General features: G+C 42.7%; 1 protein-coding gene across 4 annotated transcripts; it reads left to right on the top strand.

Annotated features, from left to right (window-relative positions):
* The first annotated feature begins 1,006 nt into the window (after positions 1-1,006).
* LOC128442954 (mitochondrial carrier homolog 1) lies at positions 1,007-16,920 on the top strand. Of its 4 annotated transcripts, XM_053425607.1 has the most exons (12): positions 1,007-1,304; positions 5,951-6,035; positions 6,672-6,778; positions 7,724-7,783; positions 9,534-9,591; positions 9,907-9,958; positions 11,211-11,270; positions 11,372-11,465; positions 12,558-12,605; positions 12,687-12,754; positions 13,293-13,368; positions 13,497-16,920. In XM_053425607.1, the coding sequence occupies exons 1-12, from the start codon at positions 1,161-1,163 to the stop codon at positions 13,569-13,571; spliced, it is 927 nt and encodes a 308-aa protein (XP_053281582.1). In that variant the 5' UTR covers positions 1,007-1,160; the 3' UTR covers positions 13,572-16,920. The 4 variants fall into 4 exon arrangements, 2 of the variants coding, with proteins under 2 accessions (XP_053281582.1, XP_053281581.1); XR_008338924.1 differs by having other exon boundaries at positions 7,721-7,783; positions 12,687-13,368; positions 13,497-13,570; XM_053425606.1 differs by lacking the exon at positions 12,687-12,754 and having other exon boundaries at positions 7,721-7,783.
* The last annotated feature ends 5,899 nt before the right edge of the window (positions 16,921-22,819 follow it).

The following is a 22,819-nucleotide window of genomic DNA, read 5'->3' as shown; positions in this document are numbered from 1 at the left end:
GCAAACCACTGACTGCTGACAGGAGGTGAGTCAGTGATAATAATACAAAATAATTATAATAAATAAATAAATACAATTTTGGTAGCCTTTCACACAGAGAAACACACTCTCTCTCTCTCTCTAATACACACACACACACACACACACACACACACACACACACACACACACACACACACACACACACACACACACACACACACACACACACACACACACACACACACACACACACACACACACACACACACACACACACACACAGAGAGAGAAATTAAAATCGAGCCACTGTTGTTTGGTCCTTATTTGAAGACCATTGTCAGGCTAATAGCACCACCTGCTGGAATTAATTGAGTATGTGCTCTTTGCTTTGCAGATCCTGAAGTGACTCTGAGCTGAATTTAACCCTTTTCTACAGAGTTGCGGTCAACCTGCTTCAGAAACCAGGGTGCATAATGCGTTTTAAGTTTATAATAATGATAACAACAACAACAGCAATAATAGTAATGATATGGTCGCATTTGTCTTCTTTTCTGGTGAGTTGGTGGAAAAGAAAGTAGAAATAACACAACAAATATTTTGCTGGATGGTGATGCAATTTTGCATTTAAATCAAAGACTTTATCTACTGTTAGACAACAGAACCAGCCCATAGTCTGTATACAATCCATGGTCTATATACAGTCCAAAGTACTGACCATAGATTCAGCCCATGTTTTGAATACAGTCAACGGTACCGTCTCCATAATTCAAACTATATAAAGTCCATGATAAAACCATAACTATAACTATAACGGATTGTATAGGTTGTGTGAGCTCACTCACATTCCAGTAAATACAATGTGTCTGAGTAGTTCACACATACATATGTTGTATATGTTTTTTATAGTTTGCTGTTTTATTAACTCTATCCTTATATCCTGTCTTTATTATCTCATCATAGACTATATAACCCCTGCAGCTTCCGGCAGCTCGTGTTTTCTGGTCAACTGTCAATCAGTCCCAAACGAACAAAGCTCCAACCACGTTAAACAAACAGCAGGCTAATCAAATGAAACCCACTCTGTGCCCTCGTGTCGCGTAGAAACTACGATGTTATCTTTCTAGCCTTTAGCTGGGCACAGCGGGGATGAGCAGTGTCCTCTCCCACGGTAGCTAAAGATGGAGCCGTCAGAAAACCTGTCAGTATGTGTGGACCCGGATGCTACACCGACCCCCGTGCCTCTGGACACCGCAGTGCTGCTGCTGGGAGCGGGTGTGACAGCCGTCACACACCCGCTGCTGTACGTGAAGCTGCTAATACAGGTAGCTAATGTAGCTAAGTAGCTAGCCGGAGAAAGTCAGATATCACCGCCGCTGGTGTGTTGTTGACCACCTGTTTATATACTATCTATGGGGGGGAATACATTGCGCTCATTCACCTGAACTGCTAGCAGGGACCAGAGCAGCTGGGACAGAGGTTCAGAGCAGTTACTATTTTGTGTTTTATCAAAAATTCAGGAACAATTCAGTCCGCAGTTTCTTTTGCAAACAAATTTACATAATAACGTCATATGTGAAATATTCTCCTAGTTTTGACAGTCAAACTGTGTACCATGACATGCTCTGGTGATTGAACCCTGGTGTAGACCGACAGTTTCACCATCTACCTACTAATTCCACCTACATGACTTGTGAGCCGTTCATCTAATCGATTACACAAATGGAAGGTCGATTCTAACATGCTTGAGAAAGTCTAGTTCAAACCTTAATGCGATTAAGACATGTAACATAACAATATTAATAAATGATGCTTTCCTAAACCTCAGCACACCCTCTTTGCTGTCTTGTGACATGAGACCCTAACTTTCAGCAGTTTTTTAAATTATGTATTTTATATCTTTATTATATATTTTCATGGCTGTCTTCCTGCCTGTCCATGTGGACGTTTTGAGTTTGTAAGACCTTTACCTCTGGTCTGCTTTCTCAACAACAGTTTGACTGTACTTGAACTTTTGAGCATCAATCAGACAAATCTACACTTAGGCGAATGTAGTTAGAATTTTCCAGTAGCAGCTGGAAGGCATTGCTGATGAGAGAAATGTCTACAATACCTGCTTAAGAGGTTCTCTACTCAACCGGACCCCAGATTATCAGAAAAATGGATAGATGGATGGCTGGTAAATAAAGACACATTCTCATAGTCACACAAGTACAACACAACTAATGCACAATGTTTGCTGCGCCATTTTTTTCTAATTAAATTTGTCTGTTCCAGACCACTTGCGATCTCACTTCCCTGCAAATAATCATTTCGGTCATTTGTCTGCAAAAGCACAAATACTATTGTTTTTACCCAGTTTGGTTTACAGATGTATCCAATGTCAATGTGGATATGTGTATGTGTGTGTCAGTGTGTCGGCAGCGTAAAGTGAGTGAGAGAGAAAAAAAGCGAGCAAAGTCAAGAGGGGATGAATGAGTGTTGTGAAGAAAGATTTTCCAATTTAAGAAAAGTATCGGCCATTATGTGGTGGTCAGTGTTTATACTGTGGTCAATGCAACAAATAAATCAACGTATGGACACTGAGAAGGGTAGAAATATTCTGGTTCCTTGTGAAACTGTAACAGGCCAGAGAGGGATCCCTCACATGTGGCTCTCCGAGGTTTCTATGTATTTTTTTCGCCCTGTTAATGGGGTTGTTTTGGTAGTTTTTCCTGACTCATGTTGAGGGTGAAGAGAAGAGGATGTCACACCTTGTTAAAGCCCTATGAGACAAATTGGGATTTGTGAATATGGGCTATATAAACACAAATTTATTTATAGATTGTGCGTAATATCTTTTCCAATGACAGTAACAATCCATCAGTGCTTCACATTATGATTGACAATATGATTGTTAGACAGACATAAGTAGAAGAAAAAAAACAAGAGCAAAGAAAATAAATAAACAGTTAACAGTAAAATACATTTAGACTAATGCACACCTTAAAATGGAGACAAATAAATGAAGAAATAGAACAACTGTAGGATTGTAGAATAAAAATCTAAATTAAGAAACTGAAATAAAAGAAAATAAGGGGCAAAGAAGAACAAAATAGTAAAATATAGTTAAATAGAAGTTGAGATAGAAGACATAGTAGAATAAGTAAAAGTATTTAATAATGATAAAACATAGCAAACAGTTAACAAATTGTCACGTGTCGAAAAGACCATAAGTAGTTAAAAGCAAGACTAAAGAGGTCATTTTAAGTTTACGCTTAAAAATCTGCTCAGGGCATTAAAAACTCAAAAGCTGACTCACCAAAAGTTTTCGTCCGGCACTTTGGAACAATAACAAAGACTTGTACCAGAGAACATGAACATTTTATTCTCATTATATATGCTTCCACTAGGAAACATTATCAGGACACACTCGGTAAATTTCCACTGCTATGCGGATGACACCCAGTTATATTTGTCAATAAAACCTGAACAAAGTAATCAATTAACTAAACTTCGAACATGTCTCAAGGACATAAAAACCTGGATGACCCGCAATTTTCTCTTATTAAACTCACACAAAACAGAGGTTATAATACTTGGCCCCAAACACCTTAGAGATGCATTATCTAATGATATAGCTGCGCTAGACGACATTGCCCTTGCTTCCAATGAAACAGTCAGGAACTTGGGAGTGATCTTTGATCCTGATTTATCCTTTAATTCTCACTTAAAACAAATTTCTAGGACCGCTTTTTTCCACTTACGTAATATTTCCAAAATTAGACATGTCCTTTCCCAAAAAGATGCAGAAAAACTAGTCCACGCCTTTGTTACATCGAGACTGGACTATTGTAATTCATTATTATCTGGCTCCAGCAGTAAGTCGTTAAAGACTCTACAGCTTGTCCAAAATGCCGCAGCACGTGTCCTGACGAGAACAAAGAGAAGAGAGCACATTTCTCCAGTATTAGCGTCGCTACACTGGCTTCCAGTTAAATCTAGAATAGAATTTAAAATTCTCCTCCTCACCTTCAAGGCCCTTAATAATATGGCGCCTTTTTACCTTAAAGAGCTGTTAGTACCTTATAAACCCGCTAGAGCACTCCGCTCCCAGAATTCAAGCCTACTTGTCGTCCCTAAATTCTCTAAAAAAAGAGTAGGAGCCAGAGCTTTTAGCCATCAAGCCCCTCGGCTGTGGAATAATCTACCACTTTCAGTTCGGGAGGCAGATACCATCTTTTCATTTAAGAGTAGACTCAAAACCTTCCTTTTTGATAAAGCTTGTAGTTAGAGCTAATTAGTGCGCCAGAACGTTACTTGTTCTATTTTATGACACATGACACACGGAGCTTCTCTTTCCAGCTTCTCCTTCCTCTTCTCCATCCCTATCCCCCTTCCCCGGAATCCCTTTGCTTTATCACCCGCAGATCCAGGGCCTCTGTGGCCGCACCATGGATTGCGGTTTGTGGATCGTACACAGGGGTCGCGGTGGTGGATCCATTGTGGCGGATTCTGGGCTGATCGTGGTGCTGGTGGCGGACCCTGTGTCGCGTTGGCATTGGGCACGGGCGGTGGACCAGGACCGCGGTGGTGGCTTGTGATGGGTCCTGGTGGTCGGCGGTGGACGGTGACTGAGGACTGGAGTGGCGTCTGGTCTGGATGGTGGATCGTGGTCTAGATGGTTGCTGAGCATGGACTGTGCTTGCAGCGGGACTGCTTGGCATGTCATGTTGGGGTTGTCCTTCGGGATGTCTACCCTCATCAAATGCTGCTAGAGACTTTGATTATTGATGATGTTTTCCTGCACGTGGCATCTATTGCACTTCTGTCCGTCCTGGGAGAGGGATCCCTCACATGTGGCTCTCTCTGAGGTTTCTACATATTTTTACCCTGTTAAAAGGGTTTTTAGTAGTTTTTCCTTACTCTTGCTGAGGGTTAAGGACAGAGGATGCCACACCCTGTTAAAGCCCTATGAGATGAATTGTAATTTGTGAATATGGGCTATACAAATAAAATTTGATTGATTGATTGAGGGGCCGAGCTGGTTCATACATTCTCAGCATGTCAGTCAAATATACTAGGGCAAGACCATGAAGTGCTTTAAAACAGGCCAAAAAAATGGCAGCCAATGTAGGGATTTTAGGACTGGTGTAAAATGTTCTCTCCTTCTATTCCTGTTCAGAGTCCTGGATTAATCCAACCAGAAGGTTGGCAGTTCCCAGTCTTCCTCATCTGCATGCCGCAGTGTTCTTGGACAAGATGCTGAACCCAGAAATTGCCCCATATAGAAAAAGTGCTACACATAGTCATAGACGGACTGTATGAGTGTTTGAATGGCGAACTATACTGAGTGGTCAGCAAGACTAGAAAAGCTTTATATAAATGCAAACCATTTACAATTTATAACTGTTTTGGTAGACCAGATAGGAGAGCATTACAGTTATCCAGCCTGCTTGATCACAGTGCCATTTAATACCACAAATGTCCAAACTGAGTACATATAATTAAAGTTCCTCTCCTGGCATTTATTAAGCCCCCTTCCTCTCCGTCACATGTAATAGAAATGCAGATAAATTTGAGGTGCCACAGAGGACAGTGGATGGTGCCTTTTTTGAGAGGAAGGAGTTATAGTATTAAACTGACCATGTTTAACAAGCACCCTAAGGTGTATTTTCTGCATAAATAGAACTAAGACAGCTAAACGCTGTTGCATTGTTTGTAGTTCAAATCTTTTCCCTTTTAAGATTTATGGTGCACTGTGCTATCACACACAAAAATGTGAAGGATTACTTCAAGACGATAAAGTTCAACTTTCTGGTCGTTATTAAACGCCACAACTCAGGAACAGACGGGGGGATTGTGACCATATTTCCTGCAACTTGACTGCATACAACTCTGATGCAGTAATTCTAGTTGGTCATTACAATAGTTTCCTTGATTCCCACAAAGCAGAGAAGCTGTGTTTGCTCTTTGCTATTGTTGTTTCCAGGTGGGACATGAACCTCTTCCTCCAACTGTGGGCACAACGATGTTTGGAAGAAGAGTCTTATACTTACCTGGCTTCTTCTCCTATGGTGAGTGAGATGTGACTATTTATTGTCTTATGTCCTGTTCAGACTGGGTTTCATAATCTGTCCTAGATCCGATCCGAAGTAGGGAGCTCTAAGTTTGTCTGTTCACACCTGCTTCCTGTGACCACTGGGATCAGATCTCACTTCCCCGCTCTATATGCAAATAATCATGCTCATCATTTCTGTTCCTGAAGACCAAATTATGTTTTTACCCAGTCTGTTTTTAAATGAGCCTGTTTGAGTTTGAGTCGGTGCGAGGGAGAGATCATAGTGATCAGTTTTTTGTGCTAATGTGCCATGCTAGCTATTCATGAAATGCCAAAGGAAAGTAGTTTGAAAATAAACTCCACAAACAGACGAGCACATACCAACAACTGGTTCAACAACTGGCTCTACCTCCTCTCTCCAGGCTCAGTTCATTTGATGCCTGGAAGGATCTGTATTAGAAAGAATATAAATTGATTGACTAGTTTAAGTGTGATTTGATTGACTGGTGTTGGAACTGCCACTTGAAGATTTGAGCTTTTCTCAGCTTCTACTACACACGTTCCTGCTGAAGTCTGATATGTGTGAGTGCTCTGTAACAGTTTCACTGGACATGAATTAAGAGCAGCCGACAGGAGATGGATTTGTTTTCAGCACATCACATTGTGAAGGTGGATGGAAAGAGGGGACTCCTCCGTGGCTTCTCACCTCGTTTCCTAACCAGTGCCATTTCCACCATGGTCAGGAGCAACGTTAAACAGGTAAGCAACTTCTGAGACTAAGACTGCACAGATATCATGACAGTGTTATGGCTGTTTCTTATGGGGCCTTGTGTTGGGGCAGAAATCTGACTGAAGGCCGAAACTGAAGCCAGATCTTTACAGTGGATTGGGCAAAGGTAAACTGCAGCAGAGCTTAGCCTTTGAAGCACAGATTTATAAATTTCCAGATTTTTTCATGATAAATTCTTCCAAAGCTTTTGAGCAGTGACAGCAAACGCATGATCGCCCTTAAGCCTGAAACATGCTTCTGCGACTGCGTCTGCGTCTTTTCACGCCGCTGTGGCGCAAGGCTCGTTGTCATTCATGCTTCCCCAACCGTTGCGCGTTTTACAAAGCAGTTCCGCGCCAGAACACTAGGCGGAGTAATGCTTTTTGTCGAAGACGACCTGAGAGACGCCTTCTTTCTTCTTCATCGATTGTTTATTTACATAGCTACTGCGGCTCCTTGTAGCCTTTTTCAGGCGGACAAATACGCCAGTCAGTGACGGGTTATACAAGTGGACATACTTTCGGATCTCTTCTGCCAAACGCTCTTCTATTTGGTCCATATTCATTCTTCTAAATCTCCCGTTGTTTCTGCCTGTGTTATGTGGCATGAAACCGGAAATGCAGCTCCAGAAGGGATGTAGAGCAGACCAATCACAGCCTTGCGGGCTGAGTGAGCTTGCGGAGCTTTGCCGTAAATTTTAGAAAAGGGGGTCGACACCCGTCAGCACGTAAGGAGGGATACATAAGCACGTAAGGGACCCGGAAGGGCTCTTGCACTTACGGGCCCGTGAAAACGCAGAAGCATGTTTCAGGCTTTACACCTCAGCTTAGACAGAGGGACGGACAGAAACAGCTGTCGAGGTTGTTTAAGAATCGAAAGGTATACAGTAGGTATTATGTAGAGTTGTCCGAGTAATTCACTTGTTTATTCAGCAGGCGGAGCTTCTAGCAAAGAGAGACGACCTTCAGACCTCACTCAAGAAAGTGGTTAGAGAGGTGAGAGGTCACCCTGCTCCCGACTTTGGGATCATCCCAGGCTCAATTCATGTGGAGGCTAACTGCTAAGATGTAATTGCATTGTGTTGTTATACTCACTACCTACTTTCTGTTTGTCATGTTGGTAGTTTTTTGTTACAGTGTAAAATTAATCTGTCAAAGTAGCTCTTAAAAATGTTCAACCAGTGCACAGAGTATGGAAAATTGGCAAACAAAAAGTGTACAGCAATTATCCTTGTAGGGGAGAGCGGGGTAATGTGAGACATCCCCTGTATCTAGGCAACGGAACACATTTGTGGTCATGTGACCATTATGTTTTCAAGCCCCTCCCATTCCCCCCTTGCCATGAAGAAGAAGTTGGGGCTGGTGCTGTGGAAAGGATGTTTTTTCACAAAAACATGTTTATTGCATGTAAAAGTAAATTTTCTTGCTTTGAACTTAATCAACTGTTGTATCAAAACAAATTGATTCAGGTAGAAAAACTTATATAATACATGTTGATGAACTTCCAACATATAAAACCATGTGATTGATGCTAGCTGAAGATTAGCCTGAATTGCTAAGAGATGTTGTTTTTTCTAAAATGGTGGCTGTGGGGTAAAGTGAGACAAACACTGTGGGGTAAAGTGAGACATGAAGCACAAGTTAAGTTTAGTCTTAAACATATTGTAGTGTAATATTACATTACATATGTTTTATTTTTAATGTCATAAACATTGTAGAAAAGCCATCATGCCAAGAAACTACACCAGGAAGACAACCTGGGGCCAAACACCCCTCGCAGAGATGGAGAGTGCAGACGCTGAGGTCATGCAAGGAAAGAAGTCCTTAAGAAAAGCTGGAAGGGATAGAAATATTGACAAGACAACCCTCAAAAGATTCATAAAGAAAAAAGAGAAAGGGAAAGTAAAATCAGTAGCCGCTCTCCCCTATTACTCATAACTCTTATACATTTTTCTAATTCTTTAATCAGACAGTTTCAGACTATAATATCTCACTAATACACAACATTTGTTATGCCAGACTTTCTGGGGCGGCTGTGGCTGAGGTGTATAGTGGTCGTCCTCCAACCTGAAGGTCGGCAGTTCGATCCCCAGTCTGACCCATCTGCATGCTGAAGTGTCCTTGGGCAAGATGCTGAACCCTGAATGGCCCCCCTAGAATATCAAAGTGCTGCGAATAGATGCTCTGTATGAATGTGTGTGTGAATGGGTGAATGTAACACTGTACTGTAAATTGCTTTGAGTGGTCATCAGGACTAGAAAAGCGCTATATAAATACAAAACCATTTACCATTACATGATCACTGTGTTGATTCATGTTTGTTCAAGGCTTCTTTTGTTAAACTACAAAAAGAGATGTGGCGAAAATATATGTCTAGAAAGTAAGGTCAGACATGAACTCCGGAGAATGTCCACACAATTGGATCTGGACCTTTTCTGTATTTTCCCTTTCACATATTCACAAAGTTCACGAGAACACAAATTACGAGACTGTTCAGGTGAGGGGTGGTGCAGCAGGCAGAGGAAGGATCTAATGTATTAACTCCACTGCAGAGATCACGTTTTGTCTGTGTCTTCTACGTCTTTTTCATCCTCAGATGTTTTTTACCAGAAATAAGCTAGTCCTACTCAAAACACATTTATCAAGCAAAAAATTAACAGATATTTTGGCTTATAGCCAAAATTTCATTTCACATCTTTTCATCCTTTTATCAAACTGTCTCTTCACATTGTTTTCATGTCTTCAGACCACACATGAGATGATCATCCAGTGCCTGTCCAGAGTAGCCACTCATCCTTTTCATGGTATGTCCTCATTAAGCCTGTAAAACTTTATTCTACCATATAAAGCTTTTGCTCAATATACAAAAGCCCCTGTATTTTTTATCATTATTGAATAGTTATGAAGGTATTTTTATAGTTATTTTCTCAATGGTCTAATAATTATTGTGAAATTGACATCACAAATTCTGAGTACAATGATTTTCTTCAAATGGTTTGGTTTGTCTGACTGGCTAAGATGAAAAATGTTTGTTTTTACATAAAATAGATGAGCAGAAAATTGCTCTCAGAACGACTGACATATCTTTGCTGATCACCTGTTTTGTTTCCTTTTGGCAGTTATGTCAGTGCGTTGCATGGCCCAGTTTGTTGGCAGAGAGGTCAAGTACAGGTAAGATTTGGTATGATGCCGCAGTAATTTCCTGAACAGCCTTTGAAACCAGGTTTTTTCTACAACCATTAAATACGCATGACTATATGACCGACAATTAAGGTTAATGTTCGGAAAAACAATTATTGAATTATTATTTATCAAAGTTATAATGCTTCAGATTTCTGTGGCCCCACAGTGTAACCCGGATCAAAAATTACGGGACTTTTCTTCTAGCAGCTTCACAACAAAGGCCACCCATAGATCACCAGTCAAGCACTTAATGTGAAGCACTAACAGCAGTAGGAAACAATTGGATTGCACACAGCTCTCCTCTGACTGAAGTGAGTGACTAGCAAGGCCCATAGTCAGTGAGACAGCTTTATATTTTTAACTGTTAAAGTTTATGTATTTCTTTCTTTTAATCTCATATAATGTAGGGATTATAGTTCCCCTGCACTACAACAGATTAATATCAGTTAGATTCCAGAGAGTCCATGAATGGGATCCGCAAGTATAAAACAACTTTATCACTGATTTTAGAGTTGCAGTTTATTCAACAATATTTAAAGGTAACACTAAGTCTGCTGTTTAATAGGTCAGTCTATGTGCTGGAGTTCCCCCTAAAGTTAGCTAGTTATCCAGTAGATTGCTAGGTAGATAGGCAGGGAGGGCGGTAGGTTGATAAGTAGGTAGGTGGCATGGTAGGTAGGTACTATGTGTTTTAATTAAGGCTCATTGGGTCTGTTGAAGTGTTTCACTTAAAGTGTTATTACCAGCTTGTTGTTCTTTGCTTATGTTTCTGCGTATTGTGTTCAGTACATAGACTCTGTTCATGCCTCACTCTGGCAGGTTCTACTAATGTATACTTATGCAAATATAAATATATAATCATCATAACAGTGAACACTGAGGATAGAGCCAGGATTGGTGTCAGATTTTTTTTTAACTTTCAGATATTCTTATTTTTCAGGTGCTTTTGTCACAATCATCATTATTATTATTAGTTGATTCATATTTGGAAATTTAGCTAGTCTGCCTCATCCGGACACTGTAGGTGGGATTTGATCACATAAGTATGACAGCATCATCCCATCTACTTCAAACTGCTGCAAGGAGCATTGGGATGAACAGACTCAGATCTGCTTCATTTCACCAGCTTAGACACTTTACAATAGCTGAGTCAGGAAGCTGCCATTTAAAAGCTGAAAACAAGAAACCCATTTTTTTGTAGATTTTTACATTGTTCATTGATTTTATATCATATTTACAGTGGGATGTTCAGTTGTATTACCAACATATTTAAGGAGGAAGGAGTGGCTGGATTCTATGTGTGAGTAATAATAATTTTACAGTTATTTAAAAAAACACTTCGGACATGTTGATTAGATCTTTGACCTCCACCAGTCTGATCAGTGTTTTGTGTGTTTGCAGAGGTCTCATACCCCATATGCTGGGAGAGGTTCTCTTCCTGTGGTGTTGTAACATCCTCTCTCACCTTATTAATACCTACGCTGTAGACGACAGTGTAAGTATCTATCTGGATGACGAGCACTATTATTTTGTAACTACACAATACATTATATATTGATGACAAGTAATGAATAAGACAGTTTGTTATGCATATACAAAAAGCCATAAACAAAGTACCAATGGAAGACTCGAATATCTGAATCACTCGCATGTAAAAGAAACTAGTCTACACCTTCTGCAACCACTGTTAGCTGGGAGCTAAAGTGCATCACATGAAAACGCTGAGAGTTCAAACATGTTGCTTCAACAGCTGAAAGGCAAGTGATTTGCTGCCAAAGCTGTAAGTACAAATTAAATGTAAAACCTGTTTGTTTTCAGAAAAACTTTGTGGTTTGTGTGTGTAGAATCATCAATCAATCAAATTTTATTTGTATATCACATATTAACAAATCATAATTTGTCTCATAGGACTTTAACAAAGTGTGACATCTACTTCCCCTAACCCTCAACAAGACAAAAAAACCCTCCAAAAATAAACCTTTTAACAGGGTAAAAAGAATGTAGAAACATCAGAGAGCCACATGTGAGGGATCCCTCTTCCAGGACGGACAGAAGTGCAATAGATGCCACGTGTAAAGGAGCACATCAGAAAGATAAAGGTTAACGCCAATTCTGCCTAATAATGTGATCATTCGGCAGAATTGGCGATAACAGACAACAGTTGAAGGCTTCGCTTGTTCAAAGGCTGACCATTATAGAAACCATCTACAAATTTTATTTGTATAGCCGATAATCATAAAATCGAATTTATATGCAATAGAGAAGTGCAATAGATACTATGTGTCGCAGTGCATGTCAGCAAAATAATGATGTTTACAACATTCATGAGAAAAGACAGTGTCCAACATAAATGAAGAGGTGTATTAATTAATGTTTGAAGGTAGCAGTACTGATTATTACAATGATAGAAAAATTGCCCTAGAAAAACATGTTTCAACACTCGGCTTCTTCACCTAATGTACTCCACTTTTATATTTCAGACTTTCATTTGATTAAGCTATTTCCTCCAGTTTTTACTTCCAATGTAAATCCAATTTCCTGTTCCGTATAAAGCCAGTACACTGTGGCCTCTCTTTTTTTGTTGCAGTTCAGTCAGGCCTCAGCAGTCAGAAGCTATACTAAGTTTGTGATGGGGGTAAGTTCAGCAGTTCCATTGTTATTTGAATTATTCCTCCTATTTGTCATGACTTCAGATTAATGCAGTGTTGTTTTCTAGATTGCAGTGAGTATTCTAACATATCCATTCATGTTGGTGGCTGATCTTATGGCAGTCAACAACTGTGGGTTAGTCGATTCTTCCAACATGATTATATTCTCGTATGGAAAAGGATTTCAAACTTCAATGACAATATGATGGGATTCAACTTGTTGTCGTCACTCCGTATCAATAGTACCGCTGACCTTCATGCTCTACCTCCTGAGACCCTAAACTCCAGACTACACTTCCTGTGCACAATGGTGACATCAGCAGTGTCCTCATGTTGCTTTGATGAGGCAGTGTTGAGTGACTTGCTGCTTGCTGCAGAGCTCATGGTGACAACACAGTGTGCACAGCTGGCTCGTATTGGTTAGATCGTGACACTATTAGCCTCCGCTATTTCTGAAAACAGGAGCAAACACGTCAAACCTTGTGAACTTGGAGCTTTCAGCAAATTCCAAGGCTGTAGGTTGTAGCTGTTGATTTTCATTTGATCATAGCACTCACCGCAGCTATATCACAAACTATTAACTTGTCTTCTTTGAATGGACAACAACATAGTTAGTGGTATTTGTAAAATCCCGGCGAAAATGTTGAAGTGTGATTGGTTGGGCTTTGTGTCAGTCTGGCTGCAGGTCTTCCTCCTCGCTCTCCCATCTTCAAGTCCTGGCTGCACTGCTGGAGTCACCTGAGCCACAAGGTACGCCCACTCTGTCACTCCCACTCATCCTGTGGAAATATACTCATTTCACCTCCCTTTAACCAGGTTTAGAATTGAGACTTGTCAATATTCAATAATAATAATCAATACCCCCGCCCCTTTCCCAGGGTCAGCTCTACAGAGGATCGAGCTTCTTTTCCCGCTGGGTGCCTGTCACCTCCCTGCCCTCCATCGAGAACTGACATTATGACTGTCACCCTGCTGGGATGTTTAGCAGAGACTCTGTTTTTCGCTTGCCATCAAATTTTATCTAACAGCAGCTTTGGTTGTGTCTCAGTGGGGTGAGGACAGATCTCGTTCTCAACTAGTTAGCAATGTTTAGTTCTCGACTGCAGCGTGCTCCTCTGATGTCATGGCCTCCTCTCTATAGCGAGCGACAGCTGCAGAGGCTCATGGGTTTTGCAGTACATCAACATCCTCAACCAACGTTTCCATCAACAGCAGACTGCAGCTGTTACAACCTCATTGATCTTATCACATTATCAAACACAGACCCCAACACATTCTGACCAGTCACCGAGACTGTTACACAGTACGATGACTGTTGATCCTGTGCAGGACAACAAATCTGTTTATGGTCCATTATAAAACTGCTCAAACCAATTTACAAAATGGTCACTGTGATATGCAAAATAATTCCACATAATGTATACTGGGTCGCATCATGGCAAGCAAATTCCTCAAGTTAAGTTTTCACATTGTAAAAGAAATGAATGGAAACCAATGGCTGCATGAAATGGTTGCATGGTGTGCATTTTAAACAAAATCAGCCCAGATTGGTTTGGAGGATCCGAATTTTGCCGACACAGAACTTTCCTTAAAGGTGACATATAATGCCCATTTTACCACAGTTGATATGGTTCCTTGGGGTCTTAATGAAATGTCTGTAACATAGTTTGGTCAAAATACTACAAGAATCACTTAAACAGCACCCTTTTTACCCTGTCTAAAACAGCCCTCCTCAGATTGACCTGTTTTTGGACGGTAGACATGCCAGATACCCAAATTTACGTGTAGAAGCACTACAAAAGTGGACTTTTCATAATATGTCCTCTTTAAAGTGAGACTGTGGAACTGATGCTGAATCATTGTGGCCGTTAATGATCATTACAAGGTAAAGAGACTTTTCAAATTTGGCTTTAAAGACGTAATGCGGTGACCTGAGAGAGAGCGAGTGCAATACATGGACGTGTCCAGCAGCTGACCCCAGGTCTGTGTGCTGGTGGACAAACACACAAGTTTCTATGTATCAAAGAAAATCGGTTGATATCTGGTAAAAATGTTTTGAGGGAAAACAAATTAATTACTTCAATAGGTTGTTTTCCTCTGGCATCTACAAAAATGTATTTCCAGATTCAAATGAGGTCACTGACCTTTGGCCATTGACCACTGTAATCAGTTCATCATCTTTGAGTCAAAGTTCAACAAATTCCCTCAAGGTGGTGGTGAGGCATTACATTCTCAAAGCAAAACAGGTGTTTTGAGAGGTCACAGGGACCTTGACTCAATTCAGTTTATCCTAGAGTCTAAGTGAAGGAAGCTCATCTGAATATATCCCTTTCAACATATACAGTTGCAATCAGAAATATTCAACCCACCAAAGATTTTAAGGATTTATCAAATAAAGTTGACAGAATCTTGCTCTTTGAGCAAGATTCTGCTTCGGATGACTTCTTTATGAGTTGAGTGATACAGAAAATCAACACGGAAAATGCATGATGTAGTATTTGTGTGTAGCAGTATATTTTGTTAAGATAGCCATGTCACAATTATTCAACCCCTATATAATATTGTTGTTTTTAAAGCTGTCTGACAGTTATTTTGTCCTAAAGTTGAGTTGAAACATAATTAAGCCTTTGGGAAATCTATACCGATCCTTCATTTGCTTCAGCTGTGATGCATATATAAACCCCACCCATGAAGGTATTCAAGGTGAGTTGCAATCATGGGAAAGGCAAAGGAGCTTCCACAAAAGCTGAGAGAGGAGATTATTTCATCACACCTGAAAGGCCTTGGGTAGAAGAAGATTTCCCCAAAAAATTATATTCCAAGAGACACAATTGGGAGCACTATAAGGAAGTTTAAAACTGATGGAGCAGCTTCAAACCCGCCTGGCCGTGGAAGAAAGCCCAACATTTCATCAAGGGCCCTCAGCAACTTAGTCAGAACAACTCAGATAAACCCCTGTGTGACTGCAAGACACCTACAGGATGACCTGATGAAGGCTGGTACAAGTGCGTCAGTGGCAACTATAAGACATGCACTGAATAAAAAAAGACTTCATGGCCGGCTTCAAGACACACTCAGCTCTTGACCCCAAGGAACATCAAAAGTCGACTAGAATATGCCAGGAGGAATTTGGATAAGACAACTGAGTTTCGGATGACAGTTCTATGGACTGATGAAACCAAACTGGAACTGTTTGGACGTATGGACCAGCGGTATGTCTGGTGTGTGAAAGGCCAGGCTTAGGACCAGAGGAATACCATCCCCACAGTCCAGCATGGAGGTTGGTCAAAGATGATGTTGGGCTGTTTTTCTGCGGCAGGAACTAGCAATCTTTATTGTGTACATGGCATCATGGATTCACAGAAATACCAGGCCATTTTAAAGAGGAATGTGATGCCTTCTGTTGACAAATTAAACCTTGGTGATCATTGGACTTTCCAGCAAGACAATGATCCAAAGCAAAACCTCTAAGTCCACCAAAGCTTGGTTGAGAAAAAGATTGTGGAACGTCCTGGAGTGGTATTCACTGGGATTTAAAGAAGGCAGTTACAGCATGGAAGCCATCAAACATCACTGATCTAGAGGCTTTTGCACTTGAAAAATTGGCAAAAATTCCAAACGAGAGGTGTAAGAAGCTTGTCCGCACTTACCAAAAACATTTTTTAGAAGTGATAAAAGCTAGAGGATGCGCCACAAAGTACTGAAGCTGGGGGGTTGAATAATACTACACATGCACATGTGTTGAAAGAGTTACATTTTTCATTTGAACTTCAAAGTTAAGTCAACTTCTGTTGTCAAAATAACTAAAATACACATCAATAAATATTAGAGCTGTGAAAAATAACGCGTTAACGCGTTATGATTAAATTACAGGATTAATTCGTTTTTTTTTAACGCATTTAACGCATGCGCAGAAGGACCTTCCAATTCCGCCGCCTCTGCACTAGTTGCCGCTCTAATGCAGTCAGACTGCAGCTGCCATTCAAACAAACAAACAACATGGATAATTCCAGAGCTGCCAACTCTCACGCTTCCGCCGTGTGACACACGCTTTTGCATGTTTTCACACGCACTCACGCCACACATCCAATTTCTCACGCCAAAAACAACCTGGATCTTTTAAGTGAAGCGCATGACTAAATCTATTTTAACTTGTTGACGAGACGTGACGAAAATGTTGGTGGTTGACTAAGTCACGATCATTTTTTAAAACATCATCGTATCAGGCCATCATGAAGTACCAGGAGCGGGCGAGTGTGTGTTTGTGTGTGCCCCAGATAGCGCACCGGTCCCGAGGCTCCGCCCCCCGCCCCGCGCACTCGCTCAGAGACACAAGACCAGAGCTCCTTCACGTGAAGGAGCTGGTCACTGACTCACCGGCTGCTCAGTGGAAACAGTGAAAACACAGAGTTTCTCTGGTCTCAGCTGATCAGAGCTCAGCGTCTTGATCAGAGCAGAAGCTGCAGTTGGTTTCTACCGAGCTGCAGTTTCTGTGTCCGCCTCCAGCCTGACCTGCTCTCACTTTTCGTTTAAATATTTCGCCAACTAAAATATATATTTTTAAGCTATAAGGCTGCAGCTATATGTTTTTATTTATTTAAAAATAGGGTACTTCTTATTTCATACATTTTCCACAAATACGGGGAGGACTCAAATAACCCTACAAAGGTCTGTGTTTAATTTATTTCAAAGTAGGCCGACACTTGCCTGTGTATTTTCTTCTCTTCATAAGCGTTTGGTTTTTCCTTTGTTGTAACAGGTAAAAATATCAATCAAATGTCAACAGTTTTCTTTATTGTTGTTCGATAATTTCATAAATGCAACAAACCATAGTTTAGTATAGTATAACTTTATATAAAACTTTATTAGCTTTGTTATCAAATATGTTTTGCGGCTCCAGACAAATTTTATTTTGGGGAAGAGGGTCCATTGTGTTGCTTAAAAAGGCTACTGTTTAAGCACTTTATTTGTTGCACTTTTTTGTCTGATGGAAAGTGTGGTGGGAGGCGAACATAAATCATTAACTGCTCTTAAGAATACAATTATTTAAAATATAGGTTAGGTTTCAGTTCAGAATTAGTTGAAAACCATTGTAATCAAAATGTCAATCAACCTACCTTGGTCAAATCTTAAACAAAGGTCTATTAATTAGGCTATATTGTGGTCATTGAGGCACAACAATAGTTTTCTGGTTGAATGTTCAGCTCAAGGCTAGAAGGCCCTACAAGTCATGATCAGAGGAACATGAATCAGAAGAAGTTCAGGTATTGCACATCTTTAGCATACCACCCAAAAATCCACTAGAATGCAGGAAACAACATCTACTTAAACCAACATTTCCTGGGGGTGGACCTTCAGCTATGTCTTTGCGTCACAGAATGTAACCAATGTTGTCCATCTCCAGTCGGCCGCTCCTATCAACGACTTCGGGCCCCAAAGGCCACCAGAATGCAGCGAACAACATGGATACAACGCCAAATTCCAACAATTCCCTGATATTTGAGCCACCAACGTGTGTGGCTGTGTGCGCGGCAAAATGTTGGTCACCCCCGACAAAATCTCACTCCAAGGTTTTTTGAAAAGTTGGCAGCTCTGATAATTCTGATGAACCTGAGGACCTTCTGGACGGGAAGATCGTGTTCCAAAAAAACAAAGATCGAACATTCAGTAAAACCAAGGTGATATGCACACTCTGCGAGAAGACGTTATCGTTTCACCGTAGCAATACCCGCCTAACCACCGCAACGCGAAGCATGTGTTGGTCGGCGAGGGGCGTTCAAGTGGAATGCGACAAACCAGACTCACTCGCAGGACACATTGTGCAAAAGAAGCGGTCAGCTTTACTGTCAGAGAATTTGAACAAGTTAGTTTGCCTCACCAACTGGCTAAAGAACGAGTAGCTAAGAGGGCCTTTAGAGGCATTAGATTGTATCATGGTGTGGTTAATGGTTGTGTGACAAAAAATATAAAAAATGTCAACCATCCTATGGCTAAGAAGCTCAAATAATTTCTGTTTGATTTAAAAAAAAAAAGAGTTTTATTCAACCACACAATGGCTAAGGAGCCCGAATATTGTTTAGGATGAAGATTATATTAATGTTCAAAAACCCTCAATGAATATCGACGGAAGAGGAGATGTGACCCGGCCCGGAGGAAGCCCGGGGCCCCCGTCTGGAGCTAGGCTCAGACGGAGGGCTCGATGGCGAGCGCCTGGTGGCCGGGTTTGCCACGTAGTTTGTTCGGGCACAGCCCGAACAAACTACGTGGCACCCCCCCTCTCTTCATCTCATGGGCCCACCACCTGTGGGAAGACCCGTTGGGGTCGGGTGCGCAGCCACATGGGTGGCAGCGAAGGTCAGGGGTCTCGACGGACCAGACCCGGGCGGCAGAAGCTGGCTCTGGGGACGTGGAACGTCACCTCGCTGTGGGGAAAGGAACCGGAGCTTGTGAGGGAGGTGGAGCGCTACCAGTTAGATCTGGTGGGGCTTACCTCCACGCACAGTCTCGGTTCTGGTACCGTACTCCTGGATAAGGGTTGGACTCTATTCTTCTCTGGAGTTGCCAAGGGGGTGAGGCGCCGGGCGGGTGTGGGGATACTCATAAATCCCCGGCTGAGCGCCGCGGTGTTGGAGTTTACCCCGGTAGACGAGAGGGTCGCCTCCCTGCGCCTAAGGGTTGTAGGGGGGAAAACTCTGACTGTTGTTTGTGCGTATGCACCAAACAGCAGCTCAGAGTACTCGGCCTTCTTGGAGACCCTGAATGGAGTCCTGCATGGGGCTCCAGTAGGGGACTCCGTAGTTCTGCTGGGTGACTTCAACGCCCACGTGGGCAACGATGGAGATACCTGGAGAGGCGTGGTGGGGAGGAACGGCCTCCCTGATCTGAACCCGAGCGGTCGTTTGTTATTGGACTTCTGTGCTAGTCATGGATTATCCATAACAAACACCATGTTCGAACATAAGGGTGCTCATAAGTGTACCTGGTACCAGAGTACCCTAGGCCGAAGATCAATGATCGATTTTGTGATCGTGTCATCTGATCTGAGGCCGCATGTTTTGGACACTCGGGTAAAGAGAGGGGCGGAACTGTCAACCGACCACCATCTGGTTGTGAGTTGGATCAGGGAATGGGGGAAATTTCCGGATAGACCTGGTAAGCCCAAACGAGTAGTGCGGGTGAACTGGGAACGTCTGGAGGAGGCCCCCGTCCTAGGTATCTTCAACTCACACCTCCGGCGGAGTTTTTCTGGCATTCCTGTGGAGGTTGGGGACATTGAGCCGGAGTGGGCAGTGTTCAAAGCCTCCATTGCTGAAGCTGCGGCGGCTAGCTGTGGCCTCAGGGTCTTAGGTTCCTCAAGGGGCGGTAACCCTCGGACACCGTGGTGGACACCGGTGGTCAGGGAAGCCGTCCGATTGAAGAAGGAGGCCTTCCGGGATATGATATCCTGGAGGACTCCTGACTCGGTTGCAGGGTACCGACAGGCCCGAAGGGCTGCAGCTGCTGCCGTGTCGGAGGCTAAGCAGCGGGTGTGGGAGAAGTTCGGAGAGGTCATGGAGAAGGACTTTCGGTCGGCACCAAAGTGTTTCTGGAAGACTATCCGGCACCTCAGGAGGGGGAAACGGGGAACCATCCAAGCTGTGTACAGTAAGGATGGGACTCTGTTGACCTCAACTGAGGAGGTCGTCGGACGTTGGAAGGAACACTTTGAGGAACTCCTGAATCCGAATAACACGCCCTCTATGTTGGAGGCAGAGCTCGAGGTTGATGGTGTTTCGTCGTCAATTTCCCTGGTGGAGGTCACTGAGGTAGTCAAACATCTCCGCAGTGGCAAAGCCCCAGGGATTGATGAGATCCAGCCAGAAATGCTAAAGGCTCTGGGTGTTGAGGGGCTGTCATGGTTGACACGCCTATTCAACATCGCGTGGGAGTCGGGTACAGTGCCAAAGGAGTGGCAAACCGGGGTGGTGGTTCCCCTGTTCAAAAAGGGGGACCAGAGAGTGTGTACCAATTATCGGGGTATCACACTTCTCAGCCTCCCTGGTAAAGTCTACTCCAAGGTGCTGGAAAGGAGGGTTCGGCCGATCGTCGAACCTCAGATTGAAGAGGAACAATGCGGTTTTCGCCCCGGACGTGGAACTACGGACCAGCTCTTCACTCTCGCAAGGATCCTGGAGGGGGCCTGGGAGTATGCCCATCCGGTCCACTTGTGTTTTGTGGATCTGGAGAAGGCGTATGACCGGGTCCCCCGGGAGAAACTGTGGGAGGTGCTGCGGGAGTATGGGGTAAGGGGGTCTCTCCTCAGGGCCATCCAATCTCTGTACTCCCAAAGCGAGAGCTGTGTTCGGGTCCTCGGCAGCCAGTCAGTTTCGTTCTCAGTGGGTGCTGGTCTCCGCCAGGGCTGCGCCTTGTCACCAATCCTGTTTGTGATATACATGGACAGGATATCGAGGCGTAGTCGTGGTGGGGAGGGGTTGCAGTTCGGTGGTCTGAGGATCTCGTCACTGCTTTTTGCGGATGATGTGGTCCTCATTGGATCATCGGCCTGTGACCTTCAGCACTCACTGGATCGGCTGGCGGCCGAGTGTGAAGCGGCTGGGATGAGGATCAGCACCGCTAAATCTGAGGCCATGGCTCTTAGCAGGAAACCGATGGATTGCTTACTCCGGGTAGGAAATGAGTCCTTAGCCCAAGTGAAGGAGTTCAAGTACCTCGGGGTCTTGTTCGCGAGTGAAGGTACTATGGAGCGTGAGATTGGCCGGAGAATCGGAGCAGCAGGGGCGGTATTGCGTTCGCTTTACCGCACCGTTGTAACGAAAAGAGAGCTGAGCCGCAAGGCAAAGCTCTCGATCTACCGGTCGATCTTCGTTCCTATCCTCACCTATGGTCATGAGGGCTGGGTGATGACCGAAAGGACGAGATCGCAGGTACAAGCGGCCGAGATGAGTTTTCTCAGAAGGGTGGCTGGCGTCTCCCTTAGGGATAGGGTGAGAAGCTCAGTCATCCGTGAGGGACTCGGATTAGAGCCGCTGCTCCTTTACTTAGAAAGGAGTCAGCTGAGGTGGTTCGGGCATCTGGTAAGGATGCCCACTGGGCGCCTCCCTTGGGAGGTGTTTCAGGCACGTCCAGTGGGGAGGAGACCTCGGGGAAGACCCAGGACTAGGTGGAGAGATTATATCTCAACACTGGCCTGGGAACGCCTCGGGATCCCCCCGTCAGAGCTGGTCAATGTGGCCCGGGAAAGGGAAGTCTGGGGCCCCCTGCTTGAGCTGCTCCCCCCGCGACCCGACCCCGGATAAGCGGATGACGATGAGATGAGATGAGATGATGAGATTATATTAATGTTCCATATGGAAAAGCAATGATAACTGCTGAAGAACTGCTGAGTTGCAGCACAAAAGAAAAGTTAAATGTCATAAATCTTGTTTTCACAAAAATATTCCGAGAAAATCGGTAATGTGATTAATCATGATTAATCCATAGAAACCTGTGATTAATTTGATTAAAAATTTTAATCATTTCACAGCCCTAATAAATATCTTTTGTTGTTTGATGAGTTTTTTGTCATTATATGTCATTACCTGTCATCCACATCACTATAATGTCTATTGAGGTGAGGGGGTTGAATATTTCTGATTGCAACTGTACATACTCTTTAAACTTGACCCAAAATGAAATCAGATAATCCATAAGTCCAAGACAATGTTTTTGCTAAATGTGAAAGGATTCCCTCAAGTGAAAAACTGTCTCTGTGAGGTCACAGTGACCTTGACCACCAAGATGTAATCAGTGCATCTTTAAGTCTAAGTGAATATTTGTACCAAATTTTAAGAAATTCCCTTTATGCGTTCTTGAGATATCGAGTTCATGAGACGGATACAAACGGAAACAAAAAAACTTCATAACCTTCCCTGTTCATTATATAATCTTTAATGGTAAAAATATTGAGATTTCTAATTGAACTAGATCTAAATGAGACTGATCGTAATCAATAAATTGGCTATCTTTTCCCTTCTATGAAGGGTGGTGCCCCGCGAGAACTTTAAACAATTAAAGTTATGATTTTATATTAATATTTTAAATATTGTTTTATATTTTATTTCGATAACCAAATTTATTGAGTGCATAAAGGCACACCATTCTATGGTAACACTTTTTAAGCACTATTGCACAACAATTCTTTAATTTCAAACATACCTTTATA

Source organism: Pleuronectes platessa, chromosome 6, assembly GCF_947347685.1.
Source record: "Pleuronectes platessa chromosome 6, fPlePla1.1, whole genome shotgun sequence".
Taxonomy (NCBI): domain Eukaryota; kingdom Metazoa; phylum Chordata; class Actinopteri; order Pleuronectiformes; family Pleuronectidae; genus Pleuronectes; species Pleuronectes platessa.
Note: the sequence above shows the minus strand (reverse complement) of the source record. Positions and strands in the feature narration are given on the sequence as shown.

Bases quoted from the DNA above. Each gene is read 5' to 3' on its own strand.
- LOC128442954 (XM_053425607.1), top strand. From the start codon at position 1,161: ATGGAGCCGTCAGAAAACCTGTCAGTATGTGTGGACCCGGATGCTACA. The intron at 12,606-12,686 runs GTAAGTTCAGCA...GTTGTTTTCTAG, and splicing joins ATACTAAGTTTGTGATGGGG to ATTGCAGTGAGTATTCTAAC. The intron at 13,369-13,496 runs GTACGCCCACTC...CCCCTTTCCCAG, and splicing joins GGAGTCACCTGAGCCACAAG to GGTCAGCTCTACAGAGGATC.